Genomic DNA, 18,834 nt, shown 5'->3' with positions numbered 1-18,834 from the left:
GTGAACAAGTGCAGCTCCAGTGGCAGGGGCCAGGCGCAGGATTATGTTGGCTGCAACGATCACAGCAGCGCTGATCTTTTTTATGGTGCAAAGATCTGGAGCCTTGGCCCTCGGAACAGCTTGCTGGGATGAACGCCTCTCACGAGCGGGGAGGAACAGCAGCTGTGTGGGTGAGTTTGACACCTCCACGGTCAAGACTGATAATCCCAACTCGGAGGACTGACAGAAGTGACGCCGAAAGTACTGTAGACTGCTTTAGATTCTGATGTGTGTTGAGGTCTTAGGGTCCTTTAACCATCTGTGACAGTAGTTTAAAGATTTTCTTGAAGATTGATTGTGGTTGGCAAAGAAAAAGGACAACATTTGTGTGTATGCAAGTGTGTATGGAAAGTGCTATTACATACTCTGCTATCCGCTATCATGTAAAATAACAAAACAAGTTGCTTGGACAAAAACGACCCCATCTAAAGTAACAGCATAGCAACAGATGGTAAAACACAGCCACTCACTGAACTTGGCTTAACAGACAATACAACGCACTGTACCAAATGTGCACTGTAAGACGGCCTGTGATGAGTGGGTGTATCTCAGAATGAGCCCAAGTTTTTTGCGGGATGCCACAGGGACCTCACCTTGAGCTTACAAATGGTGACTACATTTTCTTGTAGGAACAGCCACTGTTGTAACAGATGGGCAGAGCGTAGCTTTATCTCAACAGAATATAAACAAGTAGAAACAATGTAAAATTCTTGTGATAAATTGTATTAATGTGCTGTTTTTAAAAACAGTGTCAAGGGTCATGGTCAGATAAAGAAAATACCCCTCTGACCTGGTTTACTGTATTCTCCACTCCAGCCAATCAAAAAACAATCAAATAAACAAATATTTTATGTAAAAAAGCCTGGAGGGGCACACGATGTGTCTACAACAGCAAAGATAACTATTTATTCCAAAACATGAAACAAGAGATAACAAAACATCCAGGGGCATTTTTTTATTATATTACTTTTGTTCCCTCTAATGTAAATGTATTTGTCACAGTTAATCCCCTTATCCAGTTGGCCATGCTGTGGCAAGATGGATGTTATACCTCTGGTCACAAGAAGTACAGAAATTAATACTGTACGCTGCCTTCACTAAAATCATTCTACATATCTGGATATGGAAACTAAACAGTTTCTTCAAATAGATATATCGGCCAACCGATATATATCTGTCTCATGTCTTTGAAGTGCGTCTTCAACAATTCATCCACAGTTCCATTACTCAAGAAGCTTGATGTGTTGATGAAGAACAGGATTGCATTTGCAAACCCAATGAACTGGCTCAGCAGCCAAAACAACCACGCAGACTGCAGACCATAATATAAAATGGGAAATCAATGTCTACTGATTGCCTACCCATGCATTTAGAGCACACTCTGTTGTGTCCCTCTGTTGTCAGGTCCAATACCTATATTGTAAAATGGAAAATGTTGGTTTGACAGAAGCCGTTTTGTCAACAACATCCAGTGAACTGAGCTAACTAGGTGAAGAATCGTGTTGACCACCCTGTGAACTTGTCAATCAATGATTCATTAGGATGCTTCCCTAGCAACTCAGCACCAGTGGCCATCTTAGGGATGTCAGGCCAGACACTTCATTGTGTTGTTTCTCTGGTGGTGCTCATTGTTTTCCTCATTCCATAGAGTTAGGAGCAGTATCCATGGTTGTACATGACCATGACTGACCGGAACACCTTCTGCATTTCAGAGAAGCGAACATTGGCCTCAGAGCCCAGTTTTTCAAAATGCAATTGTCTCTAGAGAAAACTAAGTGTTTAAACAACAGATTTCTACAACAGATATTTTGAAAGTAAAATATATATTTGACAAATGTAGAAAACACAGCTAATGCTAAGAGTTGTTTCACAACTTCAGGTCGATGCCAGGAGCAATTTGTTGCTAAGAGACAATGTTTTGTCTGCCTTGAACTTCACCCCGATACAGCCATGATTTAGCTTTCATCATATAATTTGACAAAATGAATGACACAAACAGAAATAAAGCTGCTATTGAAATGTTGCCATAGTTACCAACCTGTCCTTGGGATTCTCTTCAGCGGACGACAAGCGACTGCAATTTGTCTGTGCATCAAAATCTCAATCGCTACTTAAATCTAAATGAGTACATGTGCTGTTGCAAATCAAGCAAAATGTGTCTTTGCCATTTAACTAATATTGTGTCATAACCTCAAACATGGAGTTTTTGCCCCTGTCCGTATTCTTGTTGGTTGATTGGTTTGTTTGTTTGTTTGTTTGTCAGCAGGATTACGCAAAAAAGTCTGTAAAAGATTAAGACTAAACTTGTTGGAAGGATGGGACACTGGCCATGAAAGAGCCCATTGCATTTTGGGAATGTGTGTGATGTTTGATTTTTTTGTTTTTAAGCTTCGCAGCCTTTCCTGATATTCGGCCACGGTAAAGCCGTTCATCGGATGAACCTGGATGGGAAGCACCGGAGGAGACTTTTGGCCGGTGTGGGGAGCTCGATCCTGTTCGACTTTCATTACAGAGAGGAAGATGTTTACTGGGCTGACAAACACACTGGGGTCATCTACAAGGCGTCAGTGAGAGGAGCACATAAACAGGTTATTAAACTGGTAACTCATCAGTATAACTTCCAAGAAATTACCAATAATTCCAATTTTTCTATTTAGATTTTACAATTATGTATTGGTCTGAAATCTGAGCAACAACATATTAATTTAAATATATGTTTTCCAGAAACTGCACTCATCTGACAAGCACATCTCGGGCCTGGCAGTGGACTGGATCTGGAACAGCGTTTATTGGACAAGTCGAGAAAAGGGAAAAATCAAGAGAATGGATTTAAATGGGAAAAATGAGAGAACTTTATTAAGACACTTGAACCAACCGAGTTCCATAGTTGTTGACCCCACAGACAGGTAATCAATTCTGTATTAATCTCATGTAGGTTAATTTAAAAAACAAAAATTCCCATACAGCTCCTCACACGGTTCAGATTCCAGGCATTTTGTTTGTGTGTTACTACTCTGCAGACGTTATATCTCCCTCCGTCAAGCACGGTTTGACACAGAGGTGCAAAATGCCAGACCGACTCTGGGGGCTCTATTTTAATGATCTAAGCACCTGGTCTGAAGTGTGTGTAAAAACTCCCCTTTGCTAGATTATGAGCAGGAATAAAAGGTCGCAGCAGGAGGTACGTCGTTCGAAAAGCCTTCTTCTTAACCTCTTGATTAATCAGAGGTGTGTTTTGGGCATAACATGCAATAAACCACACAGAGAGCCATTTCATATTCCTTTTAAGAGCTAAGTGCACTTGTGCCTCGGACGGATTGCTATTATAATGGCACATTTGTAGTAAGAGGCACTAAAAGGCCATCTGTGTGTGTAGCAAGAGCAAGTGTGTGTAGGTGCGTATGACTATCTTGACAATCTAGTAAAAAACTGCACCCCTGCACCCCCTGCCCCATTGCCCCGCATTCGACCACAACTCATTGGGCGTGACATTTTAAATGTGTTCAAGTAGCCATGTGCATTTCACAACTTGGAAGCTTGATGGGAAAAGTTGGTGTGACACCAGCAAAGACACTTCAGTGGAATGCCACCAATTGCTCATGTCTAAAACAGAATTAGTCAGTTTCCATTTGTATCTATAGAGCATCATACATTTCCTAAACATGACTATGACAGAATGTTTTGGAGGCTTCTGATCAGCAGGGCATGCTCCAATTTCAGGGACATTATTAAAAACATCTATGGATATGGAGAAAACTATGGAGAAGGTTCGGAATACTCCTTTGCAAAGTCCTCTCTCTCAGTTCCAAACATACATTTTTGCAGGTTTCTTTTTTGGCTGTCTGGTGGGATGACTCCCAGTATCCAAAGGTCTGATGTGACCGGCCAGGGGAAAACTACACTTATTAAGATGGCAGAGCAACTAAACTCACTGACGATTGACCGACAAGACAAGAGACTGTTCTGGGTCCAGTTTGGTCTCCAAGGAGAAAGCGCCATTGCCTCCTGTGATTACAACGGAAACGCCCTTCACATTATAGATCAGCCACTTTGGTGAGTATATTGTATTCCAAATACTTTACACATCCTTTTACTTTTATTCTGTTTAATTCTACTGTATGTTTTGCCATTTTTATTTTTGGTTAGGTCTCGGGTGCTGGGGATATCAGTTTTCCTGGAGAATTTATACTACACTGACGCTGAATCTCGGATTATAAAACAAATGAACAAGTACACTGGTGGAAATGCACTGGATGTGAACACAAAGCAAATGACAAAGCCCCCGATTCAAATCAAGGTGGTACATCCCCTCAACCAGCCACTGGCCGACTCCCTATCTTCATTCCCAGGTAGCCACTGAACTTTGACATTTACGTTAGTCTGTAACATATCATGATTTTATAACTTGTATTTTTATCTTATTAGCTATAACTCAAATGACAATGTTTTAGTGACACATATTTTGTAAACTCTTTCAAACAGGTTGTGACAAACAGACTGGAAACTGTATGAATGTATGCTCCAACATGGCTGAACAAGGGGTTTGCCACTGCACTGAGGGTTTTGCTCTCAGTAAGCAAGGGACTCATTGTGAAGGTTCGTATTTTTGCATTAACATCAAAGAATTAAATATTACTCACAAGAAAAAGAAAATATTTTGTAGTTAAATCAGTTTATAGTTCAGTTATTGTGGAAATATATAAAAATACTGGTTTAGCTGTTTGATTAAAGTGATTCATTGACTGCTTCTCTAATCAAGGGTGGTTTGAGTCTCACATATTTCATAACAATATAACAATCAGTTTGTCTGTGTTTGCCACAGACGTGAATGAATGTGCCCATTGGAACCATGGCTGCTCTCTTGGCTGTGAGAACATTCCAGGCTCCTATTTCTGTACCTGCCCAAAAGGATACGCCCTCCTACCAGACAGGAAGACATGTGGAGGTAGAGTGGAATCAGATTTGCTTTCATTACTATCAAGTTAAGCATATAACTAATTTCTATTAGTTCTATGGTCTTCTAATATTGTTTTCTATTCTCTGTTAGGATTCCTTAAATTATTTTTTCATTAAATAATAAATAAATTAGCAGAATAAGTTTTATGGCAAGAAACTCATATGTAATAAGGTCACTTAGTGTAAGCCGCTACTTGGGGTTTGGCAGGATCGCTGCTGACGGAATACAGACTTAATGCAGTTTTACTTAAAGGTTTTAAAGATTGTAAATAAACTTCTGGGTGATGCTGCTCGAGTATCTAGGATACATTCAAGAATCTTAAATATATGGAATAAGAGAGTAGAAACATTTTGGTTTTATTGAAACAACAGTTGTGCTTTGTTTCGGTCAGTATAATAAACGTAGCTCTGCTTTTGAACTGGAGCGTCTTCCCTATTTGGGGACTATGAAAGGTGGCATTTGTCCCCTAGACACTATCTTGACCCTGCCGGGCCAATAAAAAGCCTGGGTCACAGACAACCAGACAGGCTGGACTTATGTGAACTGCCAATTGTGTGTTAGGTTACGTGGGTCAAAACACAGACACTTTGTCACACTCCCTAAAGGCCTAGTTGTGGTTAGCCTGAGAAGCTGTGTAAAGACTGAAGAGACGAAAAACAAGGGTGTCACATTGAAGAAAGTAGTTTATTTACAATCTCTGTCTGTAGGGATTAGATCAATATATCAATTTAAAGGCCTCTATTGAAAATATCATCGTGGTCAATTAAAATGCATTGTTATTGTAACATTCTGCAAAGATAGGCAATGTGTTTGCTGTTTTTTTAATATAGAATATTTGTTTAATGAAAAAATAGTTGTTGATATTTATGATTGTATTGTGTATCTTTTGCCACTTTAAAAACAAAACCAAAATGAAACTGCAAGAGTTTGAAGTGTCCAATTTACCATTAATGGCTTTAATGTCTACCCTGTGATTAACCTCCTAACATATTAAAGACGTTATCGTAATCTCTTCTCTTCTAATCTCGCTGCTATGAGGCCAAGAGTGGAGGAAAGGTTCACAGACACAATGAGATTAAATGATGAGGTGACATTTGCGATAGGGAACATATCTGGTCAGCAGCTTTGTCTGTCTAAGCTGTTTAGCAGACAACCTTTGCCAAGGTCCACGAGAAAACAAGCATGCAGCCAAGCAGCAGCAGACTAAACAATGGAGGCAGCAGCAGAGGATACATGCAGGAGGATATCGCAGAGCTGCATATGGCATTGTTTTTTCAACTAATTACAAATAAATGGGGAATAACTGTTTAACAATAAACAAACAAACACACAGAAAACTGCAGTTTTTATGTGAATTTTAAATGCAATGTTTGAATATTCTACTTCTCACGTTGCCTTTCATTCCTTCATTATCTTTACGTGCAGCGCAGCTTTTCCTGCAAATGTAGTCTTCACTTAATGTTAAAACTACAATGTGTATTTAATGAGACTTTGTTTGACTTGAAAAAAGCAAAGATCAACTTGGCCGGAGCAATAATCGCACCAGTAGGAAGTCAGTCAGAGGAACAGCGACAGGTCCCGTAACTATTTCACATTACATTGATACCTGTACCCTGCCTGTGTATACAGTACCTGGCCCATATTGACAGATACGGGGACATACCACATACCTGTGAGGTAGCATTACATCACCGTGAGGGTTTCACCTGCATCCATCACACTTTCACCTATTTTGATGGGATTATGGTTGACTTTATAAAAAGGATTTTAGCAGAGCAGGGAATAAGAAGCTTGTTGTCCATCTGGCTCCGTTAGAGTCGACTACCTGCTGGGCCCAAGAATAACCCAGGAAATAACTCAACATGTAACATCACTACATGACTCTCGTTAACTTCCTTCAGCCTGAAATCTGTTTGTCTGAGTTTATCTCCCTTGGATTAAATTCATCAGATTTTTACCATAACTGTCACAATGAAAAAATCTGCAGTGTTTCAAGACGTTTTCTTTCCTCTATCAGAGATCTTGCCGTGTGAAGGGAATATGACCAACTGCGGCCATGGCTGTCTGACAACAGCTGAGGGCAACGTGTGTGTGTGCCCTGAGGGATCTATACTGCAGGATGATGGACAAGCCTGTACTGGTATGTACAGTGTTAGTGTATCAGCCCTTTGTGGTCGGCTATAAGCCTGACCACTAAGGGAAGTACGGTACCCAGGTGGCTTTATGTTACTGGATAACAGATAATGGTCATAAAAATGGGGACATATCTTTTGAGTAGGACATTATAATGATTGAAGGTACGTTTTATTTCTTTATTTGCCTTCTAGACTGCGTTATACTGGAAACTTCACTGGTGTTACATGTGCATACAATGCATGCACACTTAATGCTGCCTTTACATGAAACATACAAGAAATATTGCTTGGCTGATATCTTCCAATATGAGCCTTTCACAGACATGTCTGTATCGGTGTTTATGTTATGTGGAGCCTGTTTGCAGAGATCAAATGCTCATCGGTGGAACACCTTTTTCTTTGCTGCTGCAGGCTGCTCATCGACGGACATGGGGGGCTGCAGCCAGCTCTGTACTCCTGTCACCCCCAGTACGTGGCAGTGTGGTTGTCTGCCAGGCTACCGGCTCCACCAGGATGGCAAGCGGTGCATTGCAACCGGTGAGTCATACCGTGGCAAAGCAGAAGGCTGAGGCACACGAGCCCACGCAGATAAACACACTTCCTGTCTGTCATAATCTCACTGTTAACTGGGTTGATATTTGCTGCAGGACATTAAAAAAACAACAACACTGCACTGGTATTTTTCAGGACCACCACCGTATCTGCTAGTTGCCAATTTTGTAGATGTACTAAGAATTAACCCTGACGGCACAGGGGATCAAACCCTGGTGGAGGAGCCCAGAGGAACAATCGTAGCTTTGGACTATGACCCTGTCCAAAACAATGTAAGATGAACATTTCTTTTGCCTTCTTGTGTCTGATTTTTTGTGTTTATTTGTTGCTGGTGTGTGATTCTAACCTCAGATGGCATAACTACTACAGAGAAACTGAATTTAACAGGAGCAGATTCAGGTGCAAACATCTACTGCCACTTAGTGGACAGATACTGTAACTTCATGGTTTTTAGGTTCACAAGTGACGCAAGCAGTTTTTGGTCTTTTCTGTCTGTCTGGTTTATCATTTAACCACTTTATGTGATAAACACATTTATTTATTAAATTTCTATGCATTTTGAAGGTGTACTTCTCCAATATAAACCGAAAGACAATTGAGCGGGTTGATTTGAACGGTGGATCCAGAGGCGTTGTCATTTCTGAGGATCTGAGCTCCCCGGAGGGACTGGCGATTGACTGGGTCCATCGCAGGATGTACTGGACGGATGAAAGGTTCGTGGTGTGTGGATGAGAAAATAGTGATATTAACTTTTTTTGTTTTGACAAAACTGTCAATGTGACTTTTAATGTTTGGGTCATTTTAGATTCTGCTTGTCTGTTTTGTTTTTATTTATCTCATCTAAATTCTGTGGGACATTGGCATTTTGGGATTGATAGGGTTTGATAGGGAGTATTTTCAGGCTCTGTTGCTAGAAATTTGCAAAACTGGCATGACTTTTGTTTTCAGTTTTACACTTTTGTGAACTTTTGCGTTCCAGTCGGTCAACTGTTGACTGCAGTAGCCTGGTTGGACTAAGCAGAGAAACTATTGTGAGCAAAGGGCTGGAGAAACCAAGAGGAATCACCGTTCATCCTCTGGAAAAGTGAGTTTTTAAGAAGAAATTTACAGTGACTCACTAGCAGAATATTGTGTATTTTCTGCCTTAAATACTGTGGAATATAATTTAATATACTTCTTTTTATTGTTTTGAGGAAGTTGTTCTGGACTGATATCGGTGCCCAGCCTGTGGTGGAAAGCGCATCTTTGGAAGGAAAAGAGCGAACCATCATTGCCAGCACCAACCTTGTGTCACCCAGTGGCCTGGCCATCGATTTCACAGAGGATCGTCTGTTCTGGTGCGACCAACACCGGGGTCTGGTGGAGACTGCTGCCCTGGACGGCTCCGACCGACGGATCCTGTTAGAGAACCAAGTAGGTGAGGCTTGTTTGAAACGTGCACAAGCAAACATGTAGAGGTGTACTGGGAATAAAAAAACATAGCTCATACAGCTAATAATAATAAAAATATAGTTGGCTTTTTTAGCTACAGCTGAGAAACTATAAGCCCATCTATCTGATATATCTGACACACACCCAGACAGTGCTTGCTATACGTAGTGCATCCTCTATGACTGGCACAGCCATTTTTACACTGCCCTCAGGAGCCATTTGGAGTTCGGCATCTTGCACAAGGACACATGCAGACTGGAGGAGCTGGGAATTGACCTCACGATTAGTGATGACCCGCTCTTCCTCCTGAGCCACAGCCGCCCACTCAGAACGCTAGAAACTGAACTCGAGCAGCATCTGACCGAGTTAAGCCTGACAAGCTGAGCTTTAAATGCCCCGAGCGGCCTCCATAGAAGGGGAAGAAAATGTCAAAAAGGTCAGAACAGTGAGAATAGTTATCAAATGCATCTTTTTAAAACTTTTAAGTAATCCCATAAGCTTAGTATTACCCAGGTAAACAGATTTGTTCTTATTCTAATAGAGTGAGAGCGGCCCATCATGGGAACTTTGCCCTTATGTCACGTCCCTGTTAATTTTTGGGTGAAAACATAACCTTCTGATTTAACTGGCGGCAAATACAAGAAAAACAGCATAAAACAAGAAAAACTATATTTTATAGAAGCTGAAGTCCTGTGGCTCTAGGAAAACAGTTATAGTATGTGGCTGCTGTTCAATGTTCAACGTCTCTACATTAACTAAATTAACCCAGGCTCCTGCGAGCCTGGGTTATGGTCAATATTTCCTACATATGAATTACGACTTTATCCTTGAAATATTCTGACTTTATTCCTCATTAAATTACTTTATTCTCTAAATATTGACTTTTCTTGTAAAAGTACAACTTTGTTCTTGTAATATTAGCCTATGACTATATTTTTATTACATTGTGACTTTCTTCTCAGTTAAGACTTTACTGTCTTTAAATATTGTGACTTTATTCTCGTAATATTACAACATTTTTCTGGAAATCTCAGGATAATTTTTGTCTTCATGTGGCCCATCTACCTTATTAAAACCCCAGGTGATCTAATATCTGCCACGTCATAAAACTGTGTATATTGTTTAATTTAATACAATTAAATTCACTCCGGTGTTATTATCGTATAATTGAAGCAACATTAAGATAAACTGAATTAGTCTCTTTATGAAATAAATCACTTTCAGGCAGGTGGAACAGTTTTAACTAACCAGGGGCAAAGCTAGCTAGCTAGCTGTAGCCAGTGCTAGCTAGCTAACGTTAGCTCTTAGCTAACCTTCTTTGTATTTTCTCTGTATGACGGTTTCATACATTAATATCCACAACGTTTATAACTTTAACCTCATTAACTGACCTGTGATGAAAGTCACAGAGGAACAGGAAGGTTCCCTCAGTTTAATCCTCAGCTGTGTGAGCTTCCTTCCATGTTGAACAGTCTCTGACACCAGGTATGAACAAATATGGACAAATATGATCAATACATTTAGGTAATGCCTTTTTAAGGATCACTTTTTCACAGTTATGTGAATGACAACACATTTTTTACAGTCTATAGTATTAAATGACTTTTTATCTTGTTAAATTACTTTATTCTCTAAATATTTACTTTTCTGGTCAAATTAAAACTTTATTTTCATGACATTATGATTTCCTTTATTCAATTAAGACTTTACTCTCTTAATATTACGACTTTATTCTCTAAATATTTACTTTTCTCATTAAATTAAGACTTTATCCTTGAAATATTATGACTTTTTTTCTTGTTAAATTACATTAAACCCACTTTGATCATTATTCTTATTCCTTAAAAGTTGGCTGTGTTAATAAACACAAAACAAGACAACAACATACACAGGTTCTGTTTCAAAATATAACCAGACATTTGTTAAATTGTCTTTTCACTTCTACAATCCAACATTCTACTGATAAAACTCTTTAGAAAGTTAGTTTTGAGTCTTTGTGCTCACCAGACTACCTCAGTGGTACAAGCTCTCATCTTTTTCCTTTCTAATTATTTCTTCATTCAGTTATACCCCAACTAAACTGTCTATTCCCTGGCTTGACTCATCCTGTGAATTTGCCCTTTAACCAGTGTGATCTTGCCGTTACAGTCATCACTGAGTTAACAGCTGAACAAAGAGGAAACGACTCCCACTTGGTTCCACCAATTCAATTCAGTTGTGCTCCTCCTCCTCTCTGATTTGTCCAGGTCGACCTTTTGACCTGGCAGTGTTCGAGGACAGGGTCTGGATCTCTGACCGGGATCACCGGCAGCTGACAAGCGTGCACAAGCGGACTGGGAAGAAACTCCAGAGTATCCATGGCAACATGGTCCAGCCAGCAGCCATTGTGGTGGTTCATCCTCTCGCAAAGCCAGGTACAAAGAGACCACTGGGATGAGGCTCTGATCAGTCAGGGGGTTTCAGTTTACAGCTCTGATTAGGAGGAGTGTGGGGGGCTGTGATGATTATAACATAATAATGTTTTAAAGCAGGGTGGAGGAGAGCAATGTTGTCTTACCCCAAATAGTGCTTAACAGCGTTAAAACAGTTATGTTGTTATCTAATTGTGCAAAAATGTCAACAAAACATTTTTCTTTATATTCCCCATATTTTTCTAAAGCTACTTTCAGACATGTACTGAAGTCCAGACATTTTAAAAAGTCCAGAAAATGTGTGAGTGAGCCCGGGTGAGAAAACAGCAGCAAAATGTCAGAAAAAATTCCAGCAAGCGAGTGGGCATGTTGATCGAAACTGGACATTTTCTGGAGTTCAAGTCTGAAAACAGCTTAAATCTTTGTGTGAAGTATTTTAAAAACAAACTTTGTACAGACACTATATGCATTATGCAACAGAAAAAACTAATACTCCAATTAGAACAGTTCTCAGTAGAGAGCCAGGCCCATTAGCCCCCTTAAGTTCAATCAAGCTGCATCACATTGCACATACTCAGATATCAGTCCCCTCAATGTGCCTGATTCTTTCATCAGCATACATGCATAATTCTTGGGAAGTTAAAATCCACCCTTAGATTTAATTGATTTATTCTTGGTCCATGTCTCATCCTTCCACCAAGTTCCGTGGAAATCTGCGAGGGAGTTTCTGCGTAATCCTGCTGAAACACAAACAAACAAACCCTTTACTGACTTTCATCATTTTGTGTCCTCATCTCCAGGAGCAGATGTTTGCCTTCATCTGAACGGAGGTTGTGCTCATGTGTGTGAAAGCAAACTGGGACTGGCTCACTGCTCCTGTCTCTCGCGCTCCATCCTATCAGCTGACGGGAGAAGCTGCTCATCTGCTGACGCCTCTAACGACACAGCAGGTGATTAACTTCCTGTCGTCCTATTTCAGGTGGAGACACTGACGAGCTATGTAGTAAAACTAAACCCTAATGTTGACTCCATGTGTTAATTGTGTAGAATCTGGAGAGAGTGACCCCACTGATGTAACGTCCCTCAAACGCAGTGAATCAACTCTCTTCACTGACAAGATGGTCTCAGGTAACATCTTAAAATCAATCTATTTTCACTTATCACAACCCGTTGTCTTCCTCTCACTTAATGTGACGTCCCCTCGTGTGCCCTTCTCTGTCAGACCAGAATGAATGCGACTCGCTGCGTTGTGACGTGAACGCCCAGTGCCTCCTTCAGGCCAGAAGCCCAGCCTGTCTGTGTCTGGAGGGTTTCACAGGTGATGGACAGGTGTGTGTGGGTGAGTATCTCAGAGGGATGAAGTTAGTTCTGTACACATCCTGCAGAAAAGCTCCCGGCATTGCATTTGCCTCAGAGAACTCTTTATCTCACCTTCTGCAGCAGGGGTTTGAGCTGTAGCCTTCGTTTTAGCACAGGTGCTGGGAATGGAACTGAGTTTTTGATGTAGAGACTTTATTCAGAGGCAGAGCTGCTCTGGAAGAAAATGATATAGAACATAATCAAAAATAAATATGAAAGAGAGGAGCTTAGTTTTCTTGTAGTTCCTGTTATAAATTAATTTGCAGACTACTTTATTTTTCCTGGGTTGCTAATCAATAGGTTGATCAATAAAATAACACTTTTAAATTGTACAATGTTATTTTATATTATGTGATTTGACTGTATGAATACAATTGTAGACTTGTGATACTCAGGATACGGTCACATATTATATATTATTAATCTTTTCTTCCCCCTTGGTTTCAGACATTGATGAATGTAACCTGGGAGCACACAACTGTAACAGAAATGCAGAATGCCAAAATACTTTGGGAAGGTATCTCTGCAAATGTCAGGCTGGATTCCAGAGCGACGGGCAAACATGTCACGGTGTGTGTAGAATATTTACAGCAAATATTCAAATATATTGTTTTTAGAAATGATTTTAGATTATGACAACGACTGAAACCAGGACGATTATATTCACTCTTACTACGTATTACTCAATTTGAGCCTGATGTCTCATCAATGTAAATAGCGTATGTGATAGTAGTGGTTTAAAGGATCAAGTAACCTGTATAACCTGTGTTTACTTTAAGAAACAAGCTGTATTTGAAATAGCAGATTATAATTAAAGATGCACAGCAGTGACATACTGTGTATTTGTCAAATTCAATCTGATTTTAAGAGCCGGAGGCGGCATCGACGTGGGTGACGACCGGGAGCCCTGCTGACGTCACCACCCTGCACCACATCAGTAACTCAGTGGAGAGCTGCCCCTCCTCCCATGAGTCCTACTGTCTGTACCAGGGGGTCTGCTTCTACTTTCCTGAGATGAAGTCATATGCCTGCAAGTAAATAAACCTTCTCATGTCACGTGCAACCTCCTTGTTAGACAGTTTGCTCATATCTCAGAGGAAGTGGGTGACAATGATGCTTGAGAGACAGGTTTTTGTTTCTGGTTGTCAGTAAAGAAGTTTTATAATAACCATGATCATTTATACTGTAGAATATCAAGCGACTCAAACTTATAACAGGAAAATCTTTCTTTTCCCAAACTTCTTGTCACATCTCGCTTCAGTTTGGAATGAAACCCAACATTTAGTGATTTTTATTTATAAAAGCTGACAACCAGTAGGTGTCACTATTGTCCCATGATAAAAGCCACTGCATCAAAAATGATTGTTTCATATCTGTGGTGAAAAGAAACGTCAATTTGATTGCTTGACTACATATTTCAATTATTCTGCATTTTTCTCTGGCAGTTTGACACTACAGCTCATTAGGATATTCTTTATGTGAAGTTTTTAATGGGAACTTTTACTGATAATTTATTGATTACAAAAATCTGGCCTCAGATAAGTGCAGCAAGTCGATTTTTAGCAAAATGTAAAATATATTTTTGTTATGATTTTGTTGAATGTGGTATTTAAACTTTACCCACTGACTTGAAGTGTGCACTTAATTGCTCAATAATAGGTTCTGGTCATTTGGTACATGACATTACTAAATGTGCATAAAGTACATTTAGAGAAAGAGAGAAAATAAACGCTAATTTCAAACCTGTGTCTTTTCAGTTGTCTGTTGGGCTACATGGGCGAGCGCTGTCAGTTCAGTGATCTGGAGTGGTGGGAGCTGCAGCAGGCCGAGGAGGAGAAGAGGAGGAACGTGGTGATTGCGGCCTGCATGGTGCTCCTCATCTCCCTGCTCTCCATCGCTGCCTGTGTCACCTACTGCTACGGGTGAGAGGAGGAGGGGGAGAAATACCTGAAAAAAAATGTTAAATATGCATTTGAGGGGGGATTTAAACCATTTGATCAAAACTACTTTCCACAAAGGTTAACCTGGTTTTCCCTTAAAAACTTGCCTTGTTTGGACATAGTGAGATCAAAGATGATTCAATTCAACTGGGTTTTATCGAAATGTTAAACGTAAGGGTCTTATAGGCTTTATAAACATACTCTAGGGGAAGTTCTGTAATGTAGATCCACAAATACCTTATGTCACAGTGTGTGCTTGTGTATTCACCCCTGTAAAGATGTATAGTATCAGCAGTGTTGTGTGTAGTCGTCTGGATAGGGGAAGCACGGTGCAACGGCCTCAGCAATGAATGAGCTGACAGAATTTAGAGGTGTCTATCAAACCCACGGTGGCATGATCCGTGTAATGTCAGTGTCTCGGCATGACAGCAGGGGGTCAGGGAGCAGATCACACGTGGAACGAAATGGCAGCATGCAACCCTAACCCGGCCGAGCGAGGAGCGTATACGTAAAACCACCCAGCCTCCTCTTCCTCCTCCTCCTCCGCCCCCCCCTTGTGTTTCCACCTGAGCTGTCTCTAAGTAGCTGATTTGTTTTACGGTTGTTTCGCTGGCTTACGGACAAGGCTGTTGGCATCCTCCACTCTTTTGACTCACAAAGCAAACTCCTCCTCCTCCTCCTCCTCCTCCTCCTCCTCCTCCTCCTCCTCCCCCTACACGTACCACATCCTATCGCTCGCAGCCCTTTGGTTCCCCTGTGGAAGTGGCACGCTTTCAATTACATGCTTGGTTTAGCTTGTTCTACAGCAATTACACATAAAAATAGGTCATTTCTCGGCTACAAAATGGAAGCCGCTGAGGTATGACCCCAGTGGAAACGCTACATGGCCGCCAATAGCTCTGCCTCAAATTGCCTTCTGCACTTGACTGCAAGTGCACTTGGGCAGGTTTTGAGTTTGGTGGTTTAGTGTCTTCTGAGACACAAACAAGTAAAGCATCATATAGAACCGTGTGGAATAAAAACGTGTGTCTCGTGCTCTGTGGTTTTATACCAAATAAAACAAATGTAGTGAATCTAGACTGTTCTGGTCAACAGGTATGTAAAAGTACTGAACGATTAGAAACATCTATAGCTGTGATCATAACTTGATTTTCTAAATATTAAATGTGCTTTACACCATTTGTGTGTATTCAGGTTTTCGTTCGTTTTTTTCCTCTTTCCCATTATAATCGTAAAACATAATCACTTTCATAATTATAACTTTAATTATTGAGCACTTTTCTAAGTTAAAATCTAAGTTACAAATTGTTTTACAAGGGCAGCAAAATAAAACAGGTCATAAAATCATGAGCACAACAAATATTAAAAGACAATATTAACTTAAAAGAACTCTTAAAATTCTTTTAAATTAATTTAAACAAATAAAATTCAGTAAAATAGAATCAAAATTCTGGTCAAATTAGGATATTCATGCCTTGTGAGTCTAAAATAATGGGTTGACTTTGAGGACTAATTCATAAAGTAAGTAAAATACTAAATGATACTGATGACTGTTTTACTTTTCTCTACAGAACCCGAAAGTTCTTCCGCAAACAGCCGTCAGTGGATAACGTGAGTGAGACCAGTGTGACAGACGAGAGCACGTCAGAAACCACCACTGTGCCTCGGGTAAGACCGTCATCACCGTGGTTACAAGTTAATCAAGCAATGTAGATTCAGGTTAAATCAGTTATCTCTCATCATTAAATAAGTCACTGTGTGATTATGCAGTTCTACTTGCTGATGGAAAGTGGTGCAGAAGGAAAAGCCGTCCCTGCCATGGGCTGTCCCGGGAGAGCCATCTGTCCGTCGTGCTCTTCAGACACAGGTACCTCAAAGTGATGCGGACGCTTTATCTCCTTACTTTCAAAATGAGTCTGCAACTAAACTGTTTTATTCTCTTTTCTTCCTCGTTGATGAATTATATTGGTTTTTTTTGTCCATCAGGTGACAACCACGTGTCTGAGGAGTCAGAAACATTATCCAAACACAACAGAGGGTATGAGTGTTCCATGGTGTCGGCTGTTGCCATGGAGATCACCCAACCCACAAGTCCATCATCAGCAAGTTCATATACGTGTTCATCTTTCAAGCCACAGACAACGGCACCGGTCTCCCAGACAACGAGCCTGGAGTCCCCCGCTTCCTAGTTCAGCCGAGGGAACCGACACACCGCTGAACAGTTTGAACATCGCAGACGTGCTGAGATATCTGGTTGATGTACGAACTGCAGGTGAAGAGTTTCATTCCAAAACTATCAGTCCCCTTTAATGCAATTAGGCTGCACACACACACACACACACACACACACGCCAGATTTTTCTCATTCCCTGGCAAATTGGTAAAATCATCAAAGAATCTCGCAATTATACGGAAATGATTAAATGACAAGTGTAATGGTCTGTTTCTTGGCCCATGTCCCATCCGTTCTGCATGATAACAAAAACAACCAACTAACAAACATGACCTCTTCAGTGGAGGTGAAGAAATTGGAGCCATAGCAACGAGCGCTCTTACATCAAAACATTATGAAGCTGCAGAATATGTATATACAGTAGAGTAAGTGTCCTTATCCACAATATGATGGAGAGAGAAGTATATTCTGGAAGTAATATCGTGGTGTAATGCAGTATAACGCTCTGATTCCTAGTTATTTTAGTAATCGGTAAGTTAATTAAGTTATATTCTGAAGTATTCGAGAAAAATACAGTATTTGGACTGAAACTCTTTCTCATACTAATTTACCTGTAGCTGGCAAAAAAACTTGCTATGTAATATACATGTGTACAGTTCGTCTTTCCTACAGACTTTCTAGAGTAGAGGCCAAACTACACACACACACTCACATTGAACATATCTTTATCATGGATCTGGAACAAGAACAGCAGTTACTTGAAAAAGTTTTTAATTTTCTAATATCCAAACAAACTTCTGAATTTCCTTGGATCACTGTGGTTGTAGGAGAGCAAATAATAAACCGTGACTGCTTGTGTATCTGTGGAGATTCTCAGTCATGTGCACATGTGCAACTGCTTGCTAGTGTTATAAAGGGACATACTTTGTGTTGTTGTGTTTTGTTGTTTAGCAGTTATTTACATGTTTTTGTTATATATTATTGGAGTAATTGTAGGACAAACGGTTAGAGCCTGAGCAATATTTTCATTTTTGGAGCCGATGGCGATAATAGGGAGTAAAACATTTCTGATTCTGACATATCAGCCAAATATATACATTGAAAAAAGATCAAACCGTTATGACAAAGAAATGTAATTGAGGTTTGATATTTTACAGTTTAACCATAAACCTTACTTTTGTATCAGCACACACAGAAGCTGGTATCGAAGTGTGAGACTCATATTAGATATTGGTTTATATTATTATATAATCGGGTTCTGGTTATTAAGAAAGTAAAATGGTTTGTTTCTTGCTAAACAAAATTGTTTGCATTAACATGTTCATATTCACCCAAGAACAACTACATTAAAATACCTAACATGACAACCGTGATACTGTTTGCAAAGTTTATGCTTTAACTATTTTATTCAAAAGCGTTCTTGAATCAGTGCTTTTAGGAATAAGACCAGAACTGTTGAAGAGTTTGGATAAACATGTTGCTATTGACTTATTTCTCATTTCAATAAAGCAAAAGTGGGTACGATTTTTTTAACATTCAGCATTTTTTTATTCACATTGTGTTCAACTGGGATTTAGCTCTGATTATCTGATACTATCACTGGAAGTAGAAAATTACAAGATGAAGCTTGTTTTTATTCCAATAAAACTACATTCACTGAAAAAATGGCTTTGTTAATAACTTCAACTTATTCACCACTAACCTCAGTTTGCGTGAGAATTTTTACCATCAGTAAACTTTGTCCATTCTTCTCTATCGTCCACTTCCATGTTTAAAACACACGTTTCTAATGACATTATCTTTGTTATAATTGAGAGATTATTTTGTCCATTCACAG

At 39.9% G+C, this 18,834-nt stretch overlaps 1 protein-coding gene across 1 annotated transcript; it reads left to right on the top strand.

Annotated features, from left to right (window-relative positions):
- Nucleotides 1-2,438: 2,438 nt before the first annotated feature.
- egf (epidermal growth factor) lies at nucleotides 2,439-18,562 on the top strand. The gene is made up of 22 exons (XM_035160891.2): nucleotides 2,439-2,627; nucleotides 2,764-2,945; nucleotides 3,865-4,092; nucleotides 4,186-4,388; nucleotides 4,522-4,635; nucleotides 4,862-4,984; nucleotides 7,014-7,136; nucleotides 7,543-7,668; nucleotides 7,819-7,955; nucleotides 8,248-8,396; nucleotides 8,663-8,767; nucleotides 8,877-9,100; nucleotides 11,361-11,528; nucleotides 12,326-12,475; nucleotides 12,573-12,653; nucleotides 12,748-12,864; nucleotides 13,332-13,454; nucleotides 13,753-13,918; nucleotides 14,642-14,806; nucleotides 16,396-16,492; nucleotides 16,595-16,691; nucleotides 16,811-18,562. Exons 1-22 carry the CDS (start codon nucleotides 2,475-2,477, stop codon nucleotides 17,011-17,013), a joined length of 3,234 nt encoding a protein of 1,077 aa, XP_035016782.2. The 5' UTR covers nucleotides 2,439-2,474; the 3' UTR covers nucleotides 17,014-18,562.
- Nucleotides 18,563-18,834: the final 272 nt, after the last annotated feature.

This window comes from Hippoglossus stenolepis, chromosome 7, assembly GCF_022539355.2.
Source record: "Hippoglossus stenolepis isolate QCI-W04-F060 chromosome 7, HSTE1.2, whole genome shotgun sequence".
Lineage (NCBI taxonomy): Eukaryota > Metazoa > Chordata > Actinopteri > Pleuronectiformes > Pleuronectidae > Hippoglossus > Hippoglossus stenolepis.
This window is presented reverse-complemented; position numbering and strand designations above follow the sequence as displayed.